Source organism: Salvelinus alpinus, chromosome 6 (genome assembly GCF_045679555.1).
Source record: "Salvelinus alpinus chromosome 6, SLU_Salpinus.1, whole genome shotgun sequence".
In the NCBI taxonomy this organism is placed as follows: domain Eukaryota; kingdom Metazoa; phylum Chordata; class Actinopteri; order Salmoniformes; family Salmonidae; genus Salvelinus; species Salvelinus alpinus.
In genome coordinates, this window is record NC_092091.1 from 85,085,154 (window position 1) to 85,111,275 (window position 26,122).

Genomic DNA, 26,122 nt, shown 5'->3' on the forward strand with positions numbered 1-26,122 from the left:
TGATCCAACCAGTTCCCATCACCATGACTGTCTGGGTGCATCCCCAATGGAGCCCTATTCCCTACATAAGTCACTGTTTCTAGAAGTAGTGTACTATGGAGGGAATAGAGTGCCATTTTTGACACAGACTCAGTTTACTTAACTTGACCCTGTTCCTGCTCCCCACTCACTCCTCCCTCTCAGTTTACTTAACTTGACCCTGGTTCTGCTCCCCACTCACTCCTCCCTCTCAGTTAAACAAATAGAGACGTCCGTTCACTATCAGTTCGTTGGTAAACACCACCATGAGTGTCCTCATCTACGTGTCCAGAAATACATATTCAGGACTTCGTTATTCCTCCTCCTCAGACCCCTCCCCTTATTCTGGACCACTCCTTGGTCTGAACTGGTTTTGATCATGTGTGTCGTCCCAGTGATTGAGAAGTGAACAAGAGGTTTTTTAACCCATAGATCCTGATGAAATGTGGGATGATTCATTAAGTGGGAAGCAACCAAGGAGGAGGAGTGATGAGGAGGAGTGAGGCTTGACATGACTAGGGGGATGGGTGAATTCTGAATCAGTGTGTATTTAAGGTTAAGCAATATTCAGACCTCCAGTTCCATTAGCAAGCTGTGATTGTGATATGAAGATGCAGAAGTCTGTCTCTGTCGTTCCTCTGCTGTTGCTCCTCTGTCTGTCTGGGGTAGGGGTCACCAAAGGTCAAGGTGTAGAGGTCACTAAAGCTGTAGATTTCAAGACAGAATTCGAGGTCAAAACACCAGCAGACAGAAAAACAGATGGACAGACAGACTCTGAGCCGGACCTCTGGGCTGAGCTGAGAGCGCTGAGAGACATGGGGGTGGCACAGAGAGTAGAAAAGAGAGAGGCTGTCATGCAAAGTCAACTGGAGGACGTGAAGACACAGAAATCAGGTAATAAGAGTTGCCACAATGCAAAAAAAATGTAATCTTACCTAGAGTTATAATAACGTTAAAATGACTTGTTTTGAGTCGGTCTCACTTTCCCAGAAAATGTATTTACTTGTTTTTAGTTCATTTCTCTTACCCAGAAAATCAAGTTGATTTGTTTTAAGATATTCTGACCTGTTTCAAGCCTTTTTTATGTTAAAGTCAGCAACATGATCTGCCATTATTTGCCAGTGCACTAGACAATTTGTCTTGGTTAGACATCTTATTAATTTATCTTACCCCACTTGTATCGAGAATTTAGGCTAAAATAAGCAAAATGATCTGCAAAATGATCACACATGAATCATATCCTGTATGCAGGTCATGTGTTGTTTTGAGGCAGCAGTAAAAACACACTGACAGGACAGTTCCTCTTATGGCCACTAGGTGATAATCTGGTGTCACAGATGCAGGACTGAAGACTAGTCTTCATTCTGAAATGACTCTGGTCTTCTTCAGAAGTAGTGCAGTAGTCTACAGGGTTCAGAACTCACATTTTTAAACACATCTTATCACTCATATCATGAGGTTTCACATGTGTTTGGTTACATAGTGTCCAATGTTCTTCTTAGTGATAAAACAGCAAACATTAAGAGTGTTTACATATCAGACCCACATATATAATAAATATACTATAATATACTATATTCATATGCTTTTAGTACTCACACATGAATCATATCATGTATGCAGGTCGTGTGTTGTTTTGAGCCAGCAGTAAAAACAACACTGACAGGACAGTTCCTCTTATAGCCACTAGGTGGTAAACTTGTGTCACAGACGCTTGACTAGAACAAGGATTCCCAAACCTGGTCCTCGGGACCAAGGGGTGCGCTAGCCTATGCCTCCACCCAGGGGAGCAACTTTGGTTTTACATAACCTTAGAATGTTTTGGGGAATTGAAAGATAATTTCCTACATTTCCACACAATCTAATATGACCCATGACCCTTCTAGCCGTCTCCAGAACAACAATCTAATATGACCCATGACCCTTCTAGCCGTCTCTATAACAACACTCTAATATGACCCATGACCCTTCTAGCCGTCTCTAGAACAACAATCTAATATGACCCATGACCCTTCTAGCCGTCTCTAGAACAACAATCTAATATGACCCATGACCCTTCTAGCCGTCTCTAGAACAACAATCTAATATGACCTATGACCCTTCTAGCCGTCTCTAGAACAACAATCTAATATGACCTATGACCCTTCTAGCCGTCTCTAGAACAACAATCTAATATGACCCATGACCCTTCTAGCCATGTCTATATAGAACAACAATCTAATATGACCTATGACCCTTCTAGCCGTCTCTAGAACAACAATCTAATATGACCCATGACCCTTCTAGCCGTCTCTTTATAGAACAACAATCTAATATGACCCATGACCCTTCTAGCCGTCTCTAGAACAACAATCTAATATGACCCATGACCCTTCTAGCCGTCTCTATATAGAACAACAATCTAATATGACCCATGACCCTTCTAGCCATGTCTATATGGAACAACAATCTAATATGACCCATGACCCTTCTAGCCGTCTCTAGAACAACAATCTAATATGACCTATGACCCTTCTAGCCGTCTCTAGAACAACAATCTAATATGACCCATGACCCTTCTAGCCGTCTCTAGAACAACAATCTAATATGACCCATGACCCTTCTAGCCGTCTCTATATAGAACAACAATCTAATATGACCCATGACCCTTCTAGCCGTCTCTTTATAGAACAACAATCTAATATGACCTATGACCCTTCTAGCCGTCTCTAGAACAACAATCTAATATGACCTATGACCCTTCTAGCCGTCTCTAGAACAACAATCTAATATGACCCATGACCCTTCTAGCCGTCTCTATATAGAACAACAATCTAATATGACACATGACCCTTCTAGCCGTCTCTATATAGAACAACAATCTAATATGACCTATGACCCTTCTAGCCGTCTCTATATAGAACAACAATCTAATATGACCCATGACCCTTCTAGCCGTCTCTAGAACAACAATCTAATATGACCTATGACCCTTCTAGCCGTCTCTATATAGAACAACAATCTAATATGACCCATGACCCTTCTAGCCGTCTCTATACAGAACAACAATCTAATATGACCCATGACCCTTCTAGCCGTCTCTAGAACAACAATCTAATATGACCCATGACCCTTCTAGCCGTCTCCAGAACAACAATCTAATGACCCATGACCCTTCTAGCCGTCTCTAGAACAACAATCTAATATGACCTATGACCCTTATAGCCGTCTCTAGAACAACAATCTAATATGACCCATGACCCTTCTAGCCGTCTCTAGAACAACAATCTAATATGACCCATGACCCTTCTAGCCGTCTCCAGAACAACAATCTAATGACCCATGACCCTTCTAGCCGTCTCTAGAACAACAATCTAATATGACCTATGACCCTTATAGCCGTCTCTAGAACAACAATCTAATATGACCTATGACCCTTCTAGCCGTCTCTATATAGAACAACAATCTAATATGACCCATGACCCTTCTAGCCGTCTCTATATAGAACAACAATCTAATGACCTATGACCCTTCTAGCCGTCTCTATATAGAACAACAATCTAATATGACCTATGACCCTTCTAGCCGTCTCTATATAGAACAACAATCTAATATGACCTATGACCCTTATAGCCGTCTCTATATAGAACAACAATCTAATATGACCTATGACCCTTCTAGCCGTCTCTATATAGAACAACAATCTACTATGACCCATGACCCTTATAGCCGTCTCTATATAGAACAACAATCTAATATGACCTATGACCCTTCTAGCCGTCTCTATATAGAACAACAATCTACTATGACCCATGACCCTTCTAGCCGTCTCTATATAGAACAACAATCTAATATGACCTATGACCCTTTTGCCGTCTCTATATAGAACAACAATCTAATATGACCCATGACCCTTCTAGCCGTCTCTAGAACAACAATCTAATATGACCCATGACCCTTATAGCCGTCTCTATATAGAACAACAATCTAATATGACCTATGACCCTTCTAGCCGTCTCTATATAGAACAACAATCTAATATGACCCATGACCCTTCTAGCCGTCTCTAGAACAACAATCTAATATGACCCATGACCCTTATAGCCGTCTCTATATAGAACAACAATCTAATGACCTATGACCCTTCTAGCTGTCTCTTTATAGAACAACAAAAAATAAGCTAAAATGCCCACAGTCATCAAGCTATGTTAGAGATCATTATTACATACTGTATGTTTAAGTGATTGATAAGAATTAACTAGATCAAAGGGTAATTCAATTATCAATATTGCGTTGCATCTTTAACCAGTAGTCTAACAAATGAACAACTCTTACAAATATAGGACAAAGACTTAAAGGAATACTTCAGGATGTTGGCAATGAGGCCCTTTATCTAAACTACCTCTAAATGCCTTGATACTGGACACAGGAACATAAACATGATATCCACAAGGTCATCTGGGAAGCAGCTAAAGGGCCTTATCACCAAAATCCAAAAGTATCCCTTGAACTTTTGATTGTCTTTATTAAGACATCCTCTGTATCAAGTTTAATCCAGAACGCCTAGCAGTGGCGTGTATTCCTGGATGCAGAGGAAAGATGTTTTATTTATTTTATATTTGTCTCTCTGTGTTTCAAAAATGTCCTTCAATTCTCAAGATGATGAATGTATCTCACCGGAAAAAGCATCTGAGCAAACAAAACAGCGCGACTTAGTCTCAGTTTGTGTAGCGTATCTATCTGACGCTGTCTGGTCAGAAAGAGTATGACATTGTTGTCGACCATAGCATTGAATGCAAGAGAAGCCAACGAGCATTTGGCCTCCCTTGATAAAAAATGAATAAATGAATAGCCAATCAGTGTTGAGCTAAACTGAGTGAGCTCAGCTGTGAATGGTCCTGGCTAAACAACCAAAAAAAGTGTCAAGGGAAGCAAGTTTGGATTTGGCTTCAGACCAATCACATCAGCCAAAACATCATCATTGACAGAAATAATTTGAATGCATCTTGTTGTGTTGTTGTCTAGCGAGCTAATATAGTTCCTTTACTAAATTAGCCATAGATGGAGATAGGGATTTGGACTTGAGTTTTACTTAATTCTCCGTACAGGCCAATGATTATAACAGCAATTCTGATCCAACCATTAATTCATCCATTGGCTGAGAGGATGGAAGTTCAACATGTAGGTAGATGTAGTATGCTAATGTTAACTAGCCCATGAAAGGAAGTTAGGCTAGCGAGCAAGCATTTTAGATAGCCTAGGACAACAAAAACTAAAATGGTGTCCTGTATGACAGAGTCATAGACGTGTAGGATACATGAAAGAGGAGGATGGCATTGGTGTTTCTCTACAAGTAGGGTGAGTCAACATCTGTTTTCTACTTGCACACCACACACACACACACACACACACACACACACACACACACACACACACACACACACACACACACACACACACACACACACACACACACACACACACACACACACACACACACACACACACACACACACACACACACTGTATTAGACTAAGCAGAGGTGATTTGATGATGTTGAAATGTTAAAGTTGAAATGGTGCTGGAATAGTGGAGGCAGCTCCTGTTGTCTTTGTGACTTGCTGTAACTCTGTGGTTCTAAATCAATAGTTGTTTAGTAGTCAGAAAATGTCAGAAACATGACCTTGCTTGACCATGCTGTAGGTCATGTAACTGTTTGTTACATGTAATATGTTTAGAGGACTTCACCAGACAGATGTTGCTCTCTGGTTTTGTGATGAAACAAAGGTGACAAATTTATTCTGCCACTGTGTCCTCTAATTGTCTCGGCCTTTAGGCATATATATCACGTTCGCAAGGCATATAAATTATAAACAGGTTACAGAGCAAACAACGTAATTATCACAACACATTTTTTTTCTGGATTGTCTTCGCCAGTGATTTGACCCACTACTGCTAACAGGGCCGCCTGGACGACAGACCCCCACCAGTCTAGTACATAACTGAACTCACTCCCAGACCCCCACCAGTCTAGTACATAACTGAACTCTCTCCCCAACCCCCACCAGTCTAGTACAAAACTGAACTCTCTCCCTGACCCCCACCAGTCTAGTACATAACTGAACTCTTTCCCTAACCCCCACCAGTCTAGTACATAACTCAACTCACTCCCAGACCCCCACCAGTCTAGTACATAACTCAACTCACTCCCAGACCCCCACCAGTCTAGTACATATCTCAACTCTCTCCCCAACCCCCACCAGTCTAGTACATAACTCAACTCACTCCCAGACCCCCACCAGTCTAGTACATAACTGAACTCTCTCCCCAACCCCCACCAGTCTAGTACATAACTCAACTCACTCCCAGACCCACACCAGTCTAGTACATAACTCAACTCTCTCCCCAACCCCCATCAGTCTAGTACATAACTCAACTCACTCCCAGACCCCCACCAGTCTAGTACATAACTGAACTCTCTCCCCAACCCCCACCAGTCTAGCTCATAACTCAACTCTCTCCCTGACCCCCACCAGTCTAGTACATAACTCAACTCTCTCCCCAACCCCCACCAGTCTAGCTCATAACTCAACTCTCTCCCAGACCCCCACCAGTCTAGTACACAACTCAACTCTCTCCCTGACCCCCAACAGTCCAGTGGTGTACTTAAGCAAAATTAATTTAAAGTACTACTTAAGTCGTTTTTTAGGGTATCTGTACTGTACCATGCATATTTTTGCCAACTTTTACTTCACTACCTTCCTAAAGTACTTTTTACTCCATACATTTTTCCTGACAGCCAAAAGTATTCGTTACATTTTGAAAGGAAAATGGTCTAATTCACACACTTATCAAGAGAACATCTCTGGTCATCCCTGACCTCTGATCTGGCAGAACACAAACACTCACTAAACACACTTATCAAGAGAACATCTCTGGTCATCCCTGACCTCTGATCTGGCAGAACACAAACACTCACTAAACACAAATGCTTCGTTTGTAAATTATGGTTGAGTGTTGGAGCTTGCACCCGGCAATCCGTCAATTAAAAAAAAAAAAAACTAGAGAATTGTGAGGTCTGGTTTGCTTAATATTAAGAATTTTAAATGGTTCATACTTTTACATTTGATACTTAAGTACATTTGAACATATCCATTTACTTTTGATACTTAATAAGTATATTTAAAACCAAATACTTTTAGGGTTTTATTCAAGTAATATTTTACTGAGTCATTTTCTATTAAGGTATCTATACTTTTACTCAAGTATGACAATTTAATACTTTTTCCACCGCTGCACGAGTCTTAACTCAACTCTCTCCCTGAGCCCCACCAGTCTAGTATATAACTCAACTCTCTCCCTGCCCCATCAGTCTAGAACATAACTTAACTCTCTCCCTGACCCACACCAGTATAGTACATAACTTAACTCTCTCCCCGACCCCCAACAGTCTAGTACATAACTTAACTCTCTCCCTGACCCCCATCAGTCTAGTACATAACTTAACTCTCTCACCGACCCCCACCAGTCTAGTACATAACTTAACTCTCTCCCTGACCCCCATCAGTCTAGTACATAACTTAACTCTCTCACCGACCCCCACCAGTCTAGTACATTACTCAACTCTTTCCCCAACCCCCACCAGTCTAGTACATAACTTAACTATCTCCCCGACCCCCACCAGTCTAGTACATAACTCAACTCTCTCCCTGACCCCCACCAGTCTAGTACATAACTTAACTCTTTCCCTGACCCCCACCAGTCTAGTACATAACTTAACTCTTTCCCTGACCCCCACCAGTCTAGTACATAACTCAACTCTCTCCCAGACCCCCAACAGTCTAGTACATAACTAAACTCTCTCCCTGACCCCCACCAGTCTAGTACATAACTCAACTCTCTCCCTGACCCCCACCAGTCTAGTACATAACTCAACTCTCTCACTGACCCCCAGCAGTCTAGTACATAACTTAACTCTCTCCCTGACCCCCACCAGTCTAGTATATAACTTAAGTCTTTCCCTGACCCCCACCAGTCTAGTACATACCTTAACTCTCTCCCTGACCCCCACCAGTCTAGTACATAACTCAATTCTCTCCCTGACCCCCACCAGTCTAGTCAATAATTCAGCTCTCTCTCTGACCCCCACCAGTCTAGTACATAACTAAATTCTCTCTCCAACACAGTTTCCACCTTTTATTTATGTTATTATCACCAGAGAAAGGATTGGAAACACCTAAACGTACATTAACACAGAAACATCACAATTCATCTCATATGACCTAGTAGTACTGTAGAGCTCTTTAACATCCACACAATATACACTACATTACATCCTCCATATAATTCATCTCATATGACCTAGTAGTACTGTAGAGCTCTTTAACATCCACACAATATACACTACATTACATCCTCCATATAATTCATCTCATATGACCTAGTAGTACTGTAGAGCTCTTTAACATACACACAATATACACTACATTACATCCTCCATATAATTCATCTCATATGACCTAGTAGTACTGTAGAGCTCTTCAACATCCACACAATATAGCTGGGTCTCCCTGTTCTGTCCCTATGTGTCCACTGCCCTGCAGAGCCCCAACCCAACACATCCCACTCAGCTTTAGGATCTTAGTGAAACATTCATTATTGGTTTCAGGTATATTCGGTCAAGGCCAGAGTGACAACCCACAGGACAGCAGACCCCCAGGACAGGACTGAACAACCCAACAGCTATTGAAAACATGAAGTGGGCATGATTTAAATACAGACTCCTTCTGATGTACAGTATTCCATATAAGGCATCCAGACATTATTAAAGTTGTCCAATATACCCTTTTAGGAGGTGAACTCAAGCAGTAGAAATTTAGGGGTGATATTATAGGACACACTATGTGAAGCTGCCCTTTGAGCAGTTTCCTGTGGAGTTTTTCAAAACAGATCAGTCTGCAGTATTTAGTTGCGTTCAACCACTGATCCACGATAAGTTGCTAAGAAGTTTGTCACACATCAAATACCTAATGAACAAACAAGAAAATATTCTTATAGCCTAGTAGTACTTTCCACTGTTCAGTCAATTCTTCATGACAGTAGACTTATCTCAGTATCTCATTGGAGCCCCAGACAGAGATGGATATGATATCTGCAGTGATATTGATGATTCTGTTCTGGAACACAGGTAGGATGCCCTGCACTTAAGCTGGCTGTTGTCATAAGTGTACCGACGTCAGGCTTGCAGCCATAAGAAGTTAACTCTCTACCCGACCCCCACCAGTCTAGTATATAACTTAACTCTTTCCCTGACCCCCACCAGTCTAGTACATAACTTAACTCTTTCCCTGACCCCCACCAGTCTAGTACATAACTTAACTCTTTCCCTGACCCCCAACAGTCTAGTTCATAACTCAACTCTCTCCCTGACCCCCACCAGTCTAGTACATAACTCAACTCTCTCCCAGACCCCCAACAGTATAGTACATAACTAAACTCTCTCCCTGACCCCCACCAGTCTAGTACATAACTCAACTCACTCCCTGACCCCCACCAGTCTAGTACATAACTCAACTCTCTCACTGACCCCCACCAGTCTAGTACATAACTGAACTTTTTATGGCTGCAGGGGCAGTATTGAGTAGCTCTGATTAAAGGTGCCCATTTCAAACGGCCTCGTACTCAATTCTTGCTCGTACAAAATGCATATTATTATTACTATTGGATAGAAAACACTCTCTAGTTTCTAAAACCGTTTGAATTATATCTGTGAGTCAAACAGAACTCATTTGGCACAAACTTCCTGACCAGGAAGTGGAAAGTCTGAAATCGAGGCTCCGTTCTTCTTCCTGCCTATAAATGGGCATGATACGTAAGAGTATACGTGCACTTCATAGATCTTCCCCTGGATGTCAAGAGGCTGTGAGAGAAGAAATTTAGTGTTTATCTTGGTCTGAAGTGGAATACAAGCTCTTTGTATGACGTGTCCCTCATTTCCGGTACTCTGGGGAGCGCGAGGTGGACAGTGGGATTGCCTTCTGTTTAGCTGCCGTTATAGGCGACTACTATCTCCGGCTTTGAATTTATTTGATACATGTGACCATATCATCGTAAAGTATGTTTTTTCAATATAGTTTAATCAGATTATTGAAATTTTTTCGGGAGTTTTGCCGTGTTCCGTTCTCTGACTTTGTTGACGTTGGAGAGATCCGTGCCACTCGGCTAGTTGGCTAGTGCCCATGCTAAATGATGAGGGAAATTTGCCGTTCCAGATCCAAACAACAACTGTTCTGGACAAAGGACACCTTGTCCAACATTCTGACGGAAGATCACCAAAAGTAAGAAACATTTTATGATGCTATTTCTAATATCTGTCGTGCATGTGAACTGGTCGTCGGCGCCCAAGTGTTTCTGGCTATTGTGGCTACGCTAATATAACGCTACATTTTGTTTTCGCTGTAAAACATTTAATAAATCGGAAATATTGTCTGGAATCACAAGATGCCTGTCTTTCAATTGCTGTACACTATGTCTTTTTCAGAAATGTTTTATGATGAGTAATTAGGTATTTGACGTTGGTGTCTGTAAATATTATGGCTGCTTTCGGTGCAATTTCTGATTGTAGCTGAAATGTAAACTATGATTTATACCTGAAATATGCAAATTTTTCGAACAAAACATATGCTATACAATAAATATGTTATCAGACTGTCATCTGATGAAGTTGTTTCTTGGTTAGTGGCTATTTATATGTTTATTTGGTCGAGTTTGTGATAGCTACTGATGGAGTAAAAAAGTGGTGGAGTAAAAAAGTGGTGTCTTTTGCTAACGTGGTTAGCTAATAGATTTACATATTGTGTCTTCCCTGTAAAACATTTAAAAAATCGGACATGTTGGCTGGATTCACAAGATGTGTACCTTTCATATGCTGTATTGGACTTGTTAATGTGTGAAAGTTAAATATTTAAAAAAATATATATTTTGAATTTCGCGCCCTGCACTTGAGCTGGATGTTGTCATAAGTGTACCGACGTCGGGCTGCAGCCCAAACAGGTTAACCAACAGTGCAGTTCAAGAAGAAATAAATATTTAGCAAGTAGACTAAAATAAAAAGAAATAATAAAAAGTAACACAATAAGAATAAGAATAATGAGGCTATATACAGGGGGCACCGGTACTGAGTCAGTGTGCAGGGGTACAGGCTATTTGAGGTAATCTGTACATGTAGGTGATTTTATGAATTGTTCAGCAGTCTAACGGCTTAAAGGTAGAAGCTGTTGGGGAGCCTTTTGGTCCTAGACGTGGTGCCCCGGTACCGCTTGCCATGCGGTAGCAGAGAAAACAGTCTATAACTTGGTTGACTGGAGTCTCTGACAATTTTATGGGCTTTCCTCTGACACCGCCTATTATATAGGTCCTGGATGGCAGGAAGCTTGGCACCAGTGATGTACTGGACCGTTCGCACTACCCCTGTAGCACCTTACGGTCAGATGCTGAGCAGTTGCCATACCAGGCGGGGATGCAACCAGTCAGGATGCTCTCGATGGTGCAGCTGTAGATCCTTTTTTCAGTCTCCTGAGGGAGAAAAGGTTTTGTCGTGCCCTCTTCACAACTGTCTTCGTATGTTTGGACCATGATAGTTCGTTGGTGATGTGGACACCAAGGAACTTGAAACTCTCAACCAGCTCCACTACAGCCCCGTTGATGAGAATGGGGGCCTGATCGACCTGCCTTTTCCTGTAGTCCACGATCAGCTCCTTTGTCTTGCTCACATTGAGGGAGAGGTTGTTGCCCTGGCACCACACGGCCAGGTCTCTGACATCCTCCCTATAGGCCATTTCATCGTTGTTGGTGATCAGGCCTACCACTGTTGTGTCGTCAGCAAACTTAATGATGGTGTTGGAGTCGTGTTTGGCCACGCAGTCATGGGTGAACAGGAAATACAGGAGAAGACATGAGTACACACCCCTGAGGGGCCCCAGTATTGAGGATCAGCATGGAAGACGTGTTGTTGCCTACTCTTACCACCTGGGGGTGGTCCGTCAAGAATTCCTGGATCCAGTTTCAGAGGGAGGTGTTTAGTCCCAGAGTCCTTAGCTTTGTGATGAGCTTTGTGGGCACTATGGTGTTGAACGCTGAGCTGTAGTCGATGACCAGCATTCTCACAAAGATGTTCCTTTTGTCCAGGTGAGAAAGGGCGGTGTGGCATGCGATTGAGATTGTATCATCTGTGGATCTGTTGGGGCGGTATGCAAATTGGAGTGGGTCTACAGTGTCCAGGAGGATGCTGTTGATATGAGCCATGACCAGCCTTTCAAAGCACTTCATGGCTACCGACGTGAGTGCCACGGGGCGGTAATCATTTTGGCAGGTTACCTTTGCTTCCTTTGGGCACATGGACTATGGTGGTCTGCTTGAAACATGTTGGTATTACAGACTCAGTCAGGGAGAAGTTTAACATGTCAGTGAAGACACCTGACAGTTGGTCCGCACATGCTTTGAGTACACTTCCTGGTAATCTGTCTGGCCCAGCGGCTTTGTGAATTTTGACCTGTTTAAAGGTTTTGTTTACATCGGCTGCCGAGAGCATTATCACACAGTCATCTTGTGACAGGTACTGAGATATGTTTTGATAATGTAAGGTATTGACATTTGCAGGGCTAGTAAAATAACATGCAACTGGAAGCAGACAGTAAAAATCTGTCTTAAAGTAGTACAATGATGTGATCACCTGTAAATGTACTTTACTGTAGCCTAACTGTCCATCTGTGGACAGGCACTAATGTCAGTTAAGTTGTGATGGTGTCATGCATCTGACTGTTGTATATTCAGTGTGTCAATGATTGATCGTAATATGCCTTTAATGGAAATGACTGAGAGTATATATTATATTTTATATTGGTCTTATGTTAGAGTAGGAGAAGGTGGGGAGGGTTTAGAAGTCGGTTACCCAATTCAACAGATCTGATGCTATATGTCAGGAAGAGAGAGCGAGAGGAGCAGAGAGAGAGGAGTAGAGAGGAGCAGAGAGAGGGAAGAGAGAGAGGAGTAGAGAAGAGCAGAGAGAGATGGGACAGAGAGGAGGGGAGGGGACAGAGCATAGCCGCAGGAAGTAGGGGTGCTGAGAGTGCTGAAGAACCCCCTGACAAATCTGAATAAAAAACTAATATATACACTACCGTTCAAAAGTTTGTGGTCACTTAGAAATGTCCTTGTTTTTGAAAGAAAAGCAAAAAAATTGGACCATTAAAATAACATGAAATTTATCAGAAATACAGTGCAGACATTGTTAATGTTGTAAATGACTATTGTAGCTGGAAATGGCTGATTTTTTATGGAATATCTACATTGGCGTACAGAGGCCCATTATCAGCAACCATCACTCCTGTATTCCAAATGCACGTTGTGTTAGCTAATCCAAGTTTAGCACTTTAAAAGGATAAATGATCATTAGAAAACCCTTTTGCAATTATGTTAGCACAGCTGAAAACTGTTGTCCTGGTTAAAGAAGCATTAAAACTGGCCATCTTTAGACTTGTTGAGTATCTGGAGCATCACATTTGTGGGTTCGATTACAGGCTCAAAATGGCAAGAAACAAAGAACTTTCTTCTGAAACTCGTCAGTCTATTCTTGTTCTGAGAAATTAAGGCTATTCCATGCGAGAAATTGCCAAGAAACTGAAGGTCTCATACAACGCTGTGTACTACTCCCTTCACGGAACAGGTCAAACTGTCTCTATCCAGAACAGATAGAGGAGTGGGAGGCCCCGGTGCACAACTGAGCAAGAGGGAAAGTACATTAGAGTGTCTAGTTTGAGAAACAGATGCCTCACAAGTCCTCAACTGGCAGCTTAATTAAATAGTACCCGCAAAACACCAGTCTCAGCGTCAACAGTGAAGAGGAGACTCCGGGATGCTGGCCTTCTAGGCAGAGTTGCAAAGAAAAATACATTTCTCTGACTGGCCAGTAAAAAGAAAAGATTAAGATGGGCAAAAGAACACAGACACTGGACAGAGAAACTACCTAGAAGGCCAGCAACCTGGAGTCGCCTCTTCACTGTTGACGTTGAGACTGGTGTTTTGCGGGTACTATTTAATAAAGCTGCCAGTTGATGACTTGTGAGGCGTCTGTTCTTGTTGACCATTCATGCTAATGTTGGGTTTTTGAGCTAGTGCCCAATAGACTCCCATTCAATCCTTGAAAGACTTCTCTCCTTGTCCCAGAATCACCCAGAATGCACCATGCGTCCCATGAATGTTGTATACGTTTTCCTTCCCATCTCCGCAAAAGTATTTCTGAAGTTGTGAATGTTAGATTCCACTCTGTGAGACACATCGATCTGCAGGTTGAATATGGTGAGATTGTAGACTCCTAAATTGATAGTGCAGTTTGTTTAGGTGATTTAACAGCTAGTTAGCTACTTCACATGCTGATATTGTCTTTGGGATTATTGTGTGTAGATACGTTTAGATACCAGCCAGCCAGCCCATACAGAGAGCATTGCATTGTGGATTTTGTAGTCGACTTGAGCTGCAACAGATTTCCACAACGATGTTCCATCTTGATACCAACCTTATTATAACGCCAAAATGAAACATTTGTTCTCACATACAAGTATTATTTACAAGTATTATTTAACACTGTCAAGTAAAGGAATGAGTGGTGTAGATTTTCATCTTGTATTTCATGATTTTCTTCATTCTTTGGTTGAGTCAGTTTGTCGTTATGTGTCCTTGTTGATTGAAGGCCTAAGAAATTCCTTTAGGATTTATCTGGCATAGTTTACATTCACAGTCAGCTGTTTTATGCTCCGGTTACTTTCACATCGATGTGGGTATTTGAAGTCAGCATTGAAGTGTGTATTATGCATCTATTTCATTGTACTGTTCCACCAGTAGACTAAATGAGTCAATGTAGCCTCTGTATGATGAGGTTGAGTAGTACATTGTACATCCATTCCACAGACCTTTAAACCCAATATAAACCTAATATAAACCTAATATTGCAGTGATAATTCATGTCTGGGGGCATTAATTTATGTTAGTTTTTGCTGTTCTCCAAATAGTATTATAGAGTTTTTAAGAACAATAAATGAGCTTCAACTGGTGGGGGGATTTCTACCCACCCCATTTAGCCATACCCTAGGTTTAGCTGTATTTATACACACCCCATTTAGCCATACCCTAGGTTTATCTGTATTTATACACATCCCATTTAGCCATACCCTAGGTTTAGCTGTATTTCTACACACCCCATTTAGCCATACCCTAGGTTTAGCTGTATTTCGACACACCCCATTTAGCCATACCCTAGGTTTAGCTTCTACACACCCAAACTACTTCAAGTGGCTATGGGACAGAGAAGAAGGGAAGGGAAGAAGAGTGGAAGAGAAGGGGAGGAGAGAAAGGGAGATGTCAACAGAGATGGGGCTGACAGACTATCATGCAGTCAACTGAATATCTTGTCATTACTGAATTCTCACCAGTGATGTCATCATAACCAGTAGCCTTTTCCACTCTTGGTTCGGCTCAGCTTGACCCTGACCTATGAAACTAATGATTGAAAAACAGACGAAAGCAAGTGTAATAAATTATAAATAAACTAATCTGCAAAGATATGGTTAACCTTTCCATGGAAGGGGAATGTGTGGACACATGGGTGCCAGGAAGGGGTGTGGCTGAAATAGAATCCACTAATTTGAAGGGGTGTCCACATACTTTTGTATATATAGTGTATGTACACATGGGTGTTGTTCCACCATACCAACGATAAGCCTGTCTTCCCCATCACTTCGTGAAAGGTCATGTTGATGTTCATTTAACCTCTGTCTCTCTCTTCTTCTGACTCCTCCCTTTCTCCTTTGTTTCTCTCTCTCTCTCTGTCTCTTTCTCTCTATCTCTCTGTCTCTGTCTCTCTCTTTCTCCTCAGATCTCCAGGCTCAAAGCGTCAGTCCACCAGGTAGGTAGAGTATACATCTACAGTGATTATAGCAGTTCAATATTAGTCAACCTTATGGAGAAATTTAAGTCAACCCACATGGAGAAATTCATGTGTCCATACAAACCATTCTAAAACCCAATAACAAGTAGTGTTTTATGGAACTACTAATACTTGTCGACCACAAAGCATTACTGCTGTTAGAATAACAGAATCACTGTCATCATCTGTCCTCACCACTGTGTTTTCCTCTCTGCTGTTTACAGCTGAACTCTCAGTCAGACTGGTGAATGGGCGCAGTTCCTGTTCTGGGACAGTGGAAGTCTTCTATGAAGGAGAGTGGTCAGGTGTATGTACTGGGTGGTGGAGCATGAAAGATGTTATGGTTGTGTGTAGAGAGCTGCGCTGTGGGAATGCTGTAGCTGTTTCTGAAGGACCTCTGGTTGAAGATGGAAGACGAGGAGTCGCCATTAAGAGTTGCAGGGGACATGAGTCTACTATTACAGAGTGTGGCTTCAGAGAAGGAGGACCTGGTTACTGTGACGGTAGAAATGATCATTATGTGATCTGTTCAGGTAAGAGACTGATCATTATGTGATCTGTTCAGGGATGAGACTGATCATTATGTGATCTGTTCAGGTAAGAGACTGATCATTATGTGATCTGTTCAGGGAAGAGACTGATCATTATGTGATCTGTTCAGGTAAGAGACTGATCATTATGTGATCTGTTCAGGTAAGAGACTGATCATTATGTGATCTGTTCAGGTAAGAGACTGATCATTATGTGATCTGTTCAGGTAAGAGACTGATCATTATGTGATCTGTTCAGGTAAGAGACTGATCATTATGTGATCTGTTCAGGGAAGAGACTGATCATTATGTGATCTGTTCAGGTAAGAGACTGATCATTATGTGATCTGTTCAGGTAAGAGACTGATCATTATGTGATCTGTTCAGGTAAGAGACTGATCATTATGTGATCTGTTCAGGTAAGAGACTGATCATTATGTGATCTGTTCAGGTAAGAGACTGATCATTATGTGATCTGTTCAGGTAAGAGACTGATCATTATGTGATCTGTTCAGGGAAGAGACTGGTCATTATGTGATCTGTTCAGGGAAGAGACTGGTCATTACGTGATCTGTTCAGGGAAGAGACTGGTCATTATGTGATCTGTTCAGGGAAGAGACTGGTCATTATGTGATCTGTTCAGGTAAGAGAATTGGTCATTACGTGATCTGTTCAGGGAAGAGACTGGTCATTATGTGATCTGTTCAGGGAAGAGACTGGTCATTATGTGATCTGTTCAGGTAAGAGTCTGGTCATTATGTGATCTGTTCAGGTAAGAGTCTGGTCATTATGTGATCTGTTCAGGGAAGAGACTGGTCATTACGTGATCTGTTCAGGGAAGAGACTGGTCATTATGTGATCTGTTCAGGGAAGAGACTGGTCATTATGTGATCTGTTCAGGTAAGAGACTGGTCATTACGTGATCTGTTCAGGGAAGAGACTGGTCATTATGTGATCTGTTCAGGGAAGAGACTGGTCATTATGTGATCTGTTCAGGGAAGAGACTGGTCATTATGTGATCTGTTCAGGGAAGAGACTTGTATTATCCAAGATTCATTTGTAGATTATTTTGCATGTATAACGTTTTATCCTTTTTAAAGGAGAGAGAGGGAGATGTCAACAGAGATGGGGCTGACAGACTAACATGCCGTCAACTCAATATCTTTTCATTACTGACTTCTCACCAGTGATGTCATCACAACCAGTAACCTTTTCCACTCTTCCACTCTTGGTTCGGCTCAGCTTGACCCTGACCTCTGAAATGAAGAATTAAAAAAAAAACACACACAACCAAATGTATTAATTAAAAATAAACTAATCTGCAAAGAGTTGGAAGGGGAATGTGTTTACACATGGGTTTTGTTGCACCATACCAACGATAAGCCTGTCTTCCCATCACATCATGAAAGGTCATGTTGATGTTCATTTAACCTCTGTCTCTCTCTTCCTCTGACTCCTCCCTTTCTCCTCTGTCTCTCTCTTCCTCTGACTCCTCCCTTTCTCCTCTGTCTCTCTCTTCCTCTGACTCCTCCCTTTCTCCTCTGTCTCTCTCTTCCTCTGACTCCTCCCTTTCTCCTCTGTCTCTCTCTTCCTCTGACTCCTCCCTTTCTCCTCTGTCTCTCTCTTCCTCTGACTCCTCCCTTTCTCCTCTGTCTCTCTCTTCCTCTGACTCCTCCCTTTCTCCTCTGTCTCTCTCTTCCTCTGACTCCTCCCTTTCTCCTCTGTCTCTCTCTTCCTCTGACTCCTCCCTTTCTCCTCTGTCTCTCTCTTCCTCTGACTCCTCCCTTTCTCCTTTGTTTCTCTCTATCTCTCTGTCTCTTTCTCCTCTATCTCTCTCATTCTCCTCAGATCTCCAGGCTCAAAGCGTCCGTCCACCAGGTAGGTAGAGTATAAATCTACAGTGATTATAGCAGTTCAATATTAGTCAACTTTATTATCCCACATGGAGAAATTCATGTGTCCATACAAACCATTCTAAACCCAATAACAAGTACTGTTTTATGGAACTACTAATACTTGTCAACCACAAAGCATTACTGCTGTTAGAATAACAGAATCACTGTCATCATCTGTCCTCACCACTGTGTTTTCCTCTCTGCTGTTTACAGCTGAACTCTCAGTCAGACTGGTGAATGGGACCACTTCCTGTTCTGGGACAGTGGAAGTCTTCAACAGAGGAGAGTGGTTCGGACTATGTCCTGGGTGGTGGGGCATGAAAGAGGCCAAGGTTGTCTGTAGAGAGCTGGACTGTGGGAATTTTGTAGATGTATCTAGAGGACCTCTGGTTGAAGATGGAAGAAGAATATATGTTAGCTGCAGTTTATATGGAGATGAGTCTATTGGACAGTGTTACAAAGATGAAGGAAGAAAGAACTGTGATGGTGAATATTATCATCATGTGACCTGTTCAGGTAAGAGACTGGTCATATTGAGAGATTTATTTGTACATTATACAATATTACCATGTATCATGTTTTATGTGTTTTTATTTCATTTAAATAGAGGGAGAGATGTCAGATGTATTTAAACATTATATTTGTGTTTGTCATATTGGTTCATGGGAGATGTTCATGGGCAGATCATTGTAGTTCAGATGGTACTGAAGTGAAGCTGCCTGATGGATGTCCAGCTGTTTATTTTCTATAAAGTGAAGTGAACTTATTCCTGTCTCCTGCCTGCATTATTCCCAGCCCTATCCTGAGTGACTAAGAACCCATTTCTACCTCTTACAGTATCAAACATAGCAAACTACAATCTTTTATCCAACATATTTGTGTTTAGTCCTTGACAGTGTCATCAACAAAACTGATTGAATGTTCAACCAACTCTTTTTCTCCAGAGTCTGTGCGGCTTGTGGATGGAGCTGGTCTCTGCTCTGGGAGAGTGGAGGTGAAGTCCAATCAGTCCTGGGCCTCAGTGTGTGAACCTGACTTTGACCGGCAGGATGCAGAGGTAGTCTGTAGGGAGCTTGGCTGTGGGGCTCCTGCAGCTCTACAGGGGGGGCTCTATGGAGGAGGTGAGGGTCAGACCTGGGATAAAGACTTCCAGTGTAAAGGCAATGAGTCCCTTCTCTTGGACTGTGACACCTCAGACAGAAAAAACAACACCTGCCTACCTGGTAATGCTGTTGGACTCACCTGCTCAGGTAAGAAACAGTTTGTCACTCAATCAACATTGTTTCTCACCTGGAGTGAAGAATATGAGAGACAATATAGGTGTGTTTTAGTGAGAAAATAGTAAGATTACTGTCTCTCTCTTTTCTTTTCTCAGAGCCTGATGATGTGAGGCTGGTGGGAGGAGGCAGTCGCTGTGCTGGTGGAGTGGAGCGGTACGACCAGGGAGAGTGGAAGACTGTGGGAGCTGAAAACTGGAACCAGGAGGCTATAGCTGCAGTAGTGTGTAGACAGCTGGGTTGTGGCTCCACTGTTTCAGTACTACCTGGAAACACCACTGGAGTGTATGGAGTTTCCTGTTCTGGGTCTGAGTCTGCACTGAGGGAGTGTTCCAGAACGTCTGGTCGCCTTTCTGGATTCACAGTGATCTGCTCAGGTAATAACAAGGTACACTACATGGCCAAAAGTATGTGGGCAGTAGTGTATTTGGTTATTTCAGCACACCTGTTGCTGACAGGTGTATTAAATCAAGCACATAGCGGTCCAATCTCCATAGATTGGCAGTAGAATGGCCTTACTGAAGAGCTCAGTGACTTTCAACGTGGCGCTCCTAGGAGCAACAGTGATTCAGCTGCAAAATGAAGCCACACAAGCACACGGGACAGGACCAGCAAGTGCTGAAGTGCGTAGAGCGTAAGAATCATGTGTCCTCAGTTGCAAAACTCGCTACAGATATCCACATTATTTTGGCCTTATAGTATATCTCCTTCCTGGACTCACAGTGATCTGCTCAGGAAATATCAACATATTATAATTATATTCAACTGATTTCCTTCATTCATACAACTTCCTCTGCACCTCTCATGATGACTGTTTAGCTTGTCAGTCTGCTTTGCAAAATAGATCACTCAGTCAAGTAGGAATCAAATACAAGTTAAATATCCCAGAATGCTTACGTATTTGAGTGTTATCTCAGTGAACGTCTCTACTCACTACCACTGTCACATGTCATGTTATTGTCATATCTAAATGAGGAAAGTAGTTGAGGCGCTACGTTTTATGTTCTCTCATAACTTCTCCTCTGAGAGTGAGTTCCTCTCACCATCACAGGTAACTGAACTTGGGGTGAGACATTCTTACTAATCTGCTAGAGACCCAGTTTGGATTTAAATATACTTTTTGTATGACTGAAGCCTTTAGTGAGAGGTCTAATGCTTTAATATTTAATAATTTCTGCCCTCAGAATTCATATTCATTATATAAATAGGCCTGTTAAATTTTGTCTGGCTTACCATTACAAATCAAATGGAATATTCGTTGCTCATTTAATTTAAAAAACTGGTCGCCAGGTGTCGGCAAGACCATAAGAAAATAGGTAAACTGGAATATGACTAAAGAGTTAATCAGGGTGATTTTTCCACTAATAGACAGGTTTTTTCCTTTCCATGGTCGCAAGATCTTATCTATTTCTGCTAAACATCTATTAAAATGTATTAGAGTGAGTTAATTTGTTTCTTTCTGGATATGTATACCGAGTATGTCCACATCAGCATCAGACCATTTTATTGGTAAACTACACAGTAATGTCACAGTTGTATTTTTAATATAGTACACTTATCATATAATTTGGTTGTAATCCAGAGAGGTTATTAAAAGTATCTAGATCCTTTATGAGGATGTGGAGGGATCCAAAATGTGGATTTAATAGAAAACATGAATCATCAGTGTACAACGACACCTTTGTTTTTAAGCCCTGGATTTCTAACCCCTTGATATTGTTATTGGATCGGATTTTAATAGCTAACATTTTGATGGCCATAATAAATAGATATGCCGATAGTGGACAACCTTGTTTAACTCCTCTAGATAGTTTAAAACTGTCAAGGCTGTGGGTAACTGGTGAATGGAGTCAGGCGCAGGAGAGCAGAGATGCGTGGACAAGGTATTTAATACAAGAAAACACCAGTATAAACACAATGCTATGGTGCTAGAAAAATACTGGTACCACGAAATTAACGGGCGTAAATACAAAACCGGGCAACAATATACCAGCTGTCAGATACAGCCTTACAATAAAACAAACACGCACACAAACATGGAGGAAACCAGAGGGTTAAATAATGAACATGTAATGAGGGAATTGAAACCAGGTGTGTAAAAATCAAAGACAAAACAAATGGAAAATGAAAAGTGGATCGGTGAAGGCTAGAAGGCCGGTGACGTCGACCACCGAATGCCGATCGAACAAGGAGAGGGACCGCCTTTTGCGGAAGTCGTGACAAAAACTTTCTGAGAAGTAGCCATTATTTACGATTTTACACCTAGGGTTACTATACATAACTTTAACCCATAGTATAAGTATTCTCCATAATGTAAATATTCCAGGCATTTATATATAAATTCCAGTTGTACTTTATCAAAAACCATTTCAAAGTCAGCTATGAATACCAGGCCTGGTTTCCCAGATTCTGCATAGCGTTCTATTGTTTCCAGTACTTGTCTAATATTATCTCCAATGTATCGTCCATGAAAAAACCTGTCTGATTAGGATGAATAATATCTGACAATACCTTTTAAATCCTATGCGCTACACATTTTGCTATAATTTTTTGCATCTCAAAACTGAAGTGTAAGATGCCTCCGATGTTTTAAATGGACTGGATCTTTATATTAACCACTTGGATGGTGTTTCAGTAATAATGAAATCAGACCTTCTTGTTGAGTATCTGATAATGGACCATTTCTATAGGAGTGGTTAAAACATGGTGATAACGGTCCTCTGAGTATATCTAAAAGGTTTGTTATAACCCCCACTGGTAGGCCCTCCAGGCCTGGAGTTACTCCTCTGTAATTTGGCCTTCACATGAGTCTTCTGTACATGTCACGTTCCTGACCTGTTTTCTCTTGTTTTGTATTTATTTAGTATGGTCAGGGCGTGAGTTGGGTGGGTTGTCTATGTGTTGTTTTCTATGTTGGGGTTTTGTGTGTTCGGCCTGGTATGATTCTCAATCAGAGGCAGCTGTCAATCGTTGTCCCTGATTGAGAATCATACTTAGGCAGCCGGGGTTTCACGTGTGTGTTTGTGGGTGTTTGTATTTCGTGTCAGTGTTCGTGCCACACGGGACTGTCTTTCGGTTTGATTTGCTTTTGTTATTTTGTTTCGTGTAGTGTTCAGTTTATTGTTAATAAATCATGGACACTTTCCACTCTGCGTCTTGGTCCGATCCCTACACCTCCTCTTCAGACGAAGAGGAGGAAATCAGCCGTTACAGTACAGCTGTTCATTTGACATTATGAATAGAAAAAATATCCAAACACGTAGCTTCGGTTAGTGGAGATGGAGGAGACTGAAACGAAAACATCAAGTGCTTTACTTCCTCTATCAAAGTAACATTTGGTGAATCATGGGTGAATCTGTAATGTGTAGCAAGGTTCATAAAACATTTTTTGGCAGCACTTCTATGTTGAAGATTTTTATAATATGTTACACTGGATCTTTCTTGAATAAGTTCCTCCCTCCATTTCTTTTTGTTTTTCCTCCATTTTAATCTGAGACTCTAAGGTACAGTTTGTATTGCTACCTAACTGTACTGTTAGTCCTGCCATTTCCTTTGTTAATATGAACTATTTTGACCTAAATTGTTTTGTTTTAGCGATTACTGTATTGCATTTGCTCTGAAGGCACATTTAAAAGTGGCCCATACAATAAGGGGATCTGCTCTATCTATGTTATGTCTGAAAAAGTAGGTTATAAATTCTTCTGTCCTTGTTAAAAACAAGTTATCGTCCAATAGGCTTTGATTAAATGTCCAATATCCTCGCCCACGTGGAAATTATGTTAGAGTAATATATATGCTAATATATGTCCCCCATCAACATTATTTTACCTTTTGGTGCCAGAGAGAACGACGTAAGAAAGTAGTCAAAATGACTAGCTTGATTAAACCTACTCCATGTATATCTCACTAGGTCAGGACATTAAACCTACTCCATGTATATCTCACTAGGTCAGGACATTAAGCCTCCTCCATGTATATCTCACTGGGTCAGGACATTAAACCTACTCCATGTATATCTCACTAGGTCAGGATATTAAACCTCCTCCATGTATATCTCACTAGGTCAGGATATTAAACCTCCTCCATGTATATCTCACTAGGTCAGGATATTAAACCTCCTCCATGTATATCTCACTAGGTCAGGACATTAAACCTCCTCCATGTATATCTCACTAGGTCAGGATATTAAACCTACTCCATGTATATCTCACTAGGTCAGGATATTAAACCTACTCCATGTATATCTCACTAGGTCAGGATATTAAACCTCCTCCATGTATATCTCACTAGGTCAGGGTATTAAACCTCCTCCATGTATATCTCACTAGGTCAGGACATTAAACCTCCTCCATGTATATCTCACTAGGTCAGGACATTAAGCCACCTCCATGTATATCTCACTAGGTCAGGACATTAAGCCACCTCCATGTATATCTCACTAGGTCAGGATATTAAACCTCCTCCATGTATATCTCACTAGGTCAGGACATTAAGCCACCTCCATGTATATCTCACTAGGTCAGGACATTAAATCTCCTCCATGTATATCTCACTAGGTCAGGATATTAAACCTCCTCCATGTATATCTCACTAGGTCAGGATATTAAACCTCCTCCATGTATATCTCACTAGGTCAGGATATTAAACCTCCTCCATGTATATCTCACTAGGTCAGGATATTAAACCTCCTCCATGTATATCTCACTAGGTCAGGATATTAAACCTCCTCCATGTATATCTCACTAGGTCAGGATATTAAACCTCCTCCATGTATATCTCACTAGGTCAGGATATTAAACCTCCTCCATGTATATCTCACTAGGTCAGGATATTAAACCTCCTCCATGTATATCTCACTAGGTCAGGACATTAAACCTCCTCCATGTATATCTCACTAGGTCAGGATATGAAACCTCCTCCATGTATATCTCACTAGGTCAGGACATTAAACCTCCTCCATGTATATCTCACTAGGTCAGGATATTTAACCTCCATATTTCCTTTAGTTCCAATATATCCATGACATTCATGATTTCCTTAAGTAAATGAGGGTGATAGTTTGTAGTGTGATTTCCTTTACATTCCATAGAGATATCTAAAACCGTATTATAATCTGACACCATAATAATAGAGTCTTGTGTTGCTTGTAGGGTTGATAAATGATTCTATATATTTTCAAAGAAGCCTGGATCATCATTATTTGGAATGTATAGGTTAATGAGCCCTGTCTGTTTATGGTCCAATAACATCTTTAAAATCATCCATCTACCTTCATCCATCTATCTTTAAAATCATCCATCTATCAAAATTACTGTTAATTAATATCACCTTTTTGAATTTCGTTGACCATGGGAGAAATATATTTCACCCCCCCAGTTATTTTTCTACACAACTTCATCTAAAATTGTTTATTGAGTTTCCTGTAAATAATAGATATTATATTCCTTCTCTTTCAGCCAGGTAAATACTGATTGTCTATTCTTATTATCTGCTAAGCCATTACAATTATAACTGTCTATACTTATTTCACCACTTACCATAATGAGACACAACTTTCAATTATATTTATCAATATACGTTTGTAAACTCACTGTTAAAAAGTACCATAGTGATTGAGTGTTCATATAGCTGTACCATGATATGTGCATTGTTACTAAGTAACCCTCCAATTGTTCCCCACTATTCAGTCCTCTAAAACCCCTCCCCATCCTAAGTTGGGTTGTCATCCCAGTGACCGGCAGACCACCCCCGTCCCCCCGGATCCCAGGGCCCCCGAGAGACCGGGACCCATCCTTTGAAAAGACCCCACAGTGAAACCCACAGAACAGAAGCAGATCAGCAGACAAACGCATTCCATCACCCTCACATCGATTAGCATTATTATATAGCTATAAGAAAATATATTTAAAAAATGTCCTGCTTATCTTAATTACCATAATTAACAAATAATATGCATAATAATGTAGGCAGTTCCTGCCATGTGATGTTGTTAGTAGTATATAGATAATGATGTTATTGATTATAAATGTTATGATATTGATTATGATGTAGATTATTGTTGTGATGTTGATAGTAGTATATAGATAATGATGTTATTGATTATAAATGTTATGATATAGATTATGATGTAGATTATTGTTATGATGATGTTAGTAGTATATAGATAATGATGTTATTGATTATAAATGTTATGATATTGATTATGATGTAGATTATTGTTATGATGTTGTTGGTAGTATATAGATAATGATGTTATTGATTATAAATGTTATGATATTCATTATGATGTAGATTATTGTTATGATGTTGTTAGTAGTATATAGATATTGATTATAAATGTTATGATATTGATTATTGATTATGATGTAGATTATTGTTATGATGTTGCTCTCTAAACTGCCATGTAATCAACTGAATGTTTTTAATAAAATTACAGGCTGTCA

General features: G+C 40.9%; 1 protein-coding gene across 1 annotated transcript; it reads left to right on the forward strand.

Moving 5' to 3' along the window:
* Positions 1-404: 404 nt before the first annotated feature.
* LOC139577722 (CD5 antigen-like) lies at positions 405-26,122 on the forward strand. Its single transcript, XM_071404905.1, has 8 exons — positions 405-912; positions 15,927-15,956; positions 16,202-16,510; positions 18,356-18,385; positions 18,616-18,918; positions 19,347-19,652; positions 19,778-20,056; positions 25,367-26,122. The coding sequence occupies exons 1-8, from the start codon at positions 624-626 to the stop codon at positions 25,372-25,374; spliced, it is 1,554 nt and encodes a 517-aa protein (XP_071261006.1). The 5' UTR covers positions 405-623; the 3' UTR covers positions 25,375-26,122.

Bases quoted from the DNA above. Each gene is read 5' to 3' on its own strand.
- LOC139577722 (XM_071404905.1), top strand. From the start codon at position 624: ATGAAGATGCAGAAGTCTGTCTCTGTCGTTCCTCTGCTGTTGCTCCTC. The intron at 16,511-18,355 runs GTAAGAGACTGA...CATTCTCCTCAG, and splicing joins TCATTATGTGATCTGTTCAG to ATCTCCAGGCTCAAAGCGTC. The intron at 18,919-19,346 runs GTAAGAGACTGG...CTTTTTCTCCAG, and splicing joins TCATCATGTGACCTGTTCAG to AGTCTGTGCGGCTTGTGGAT.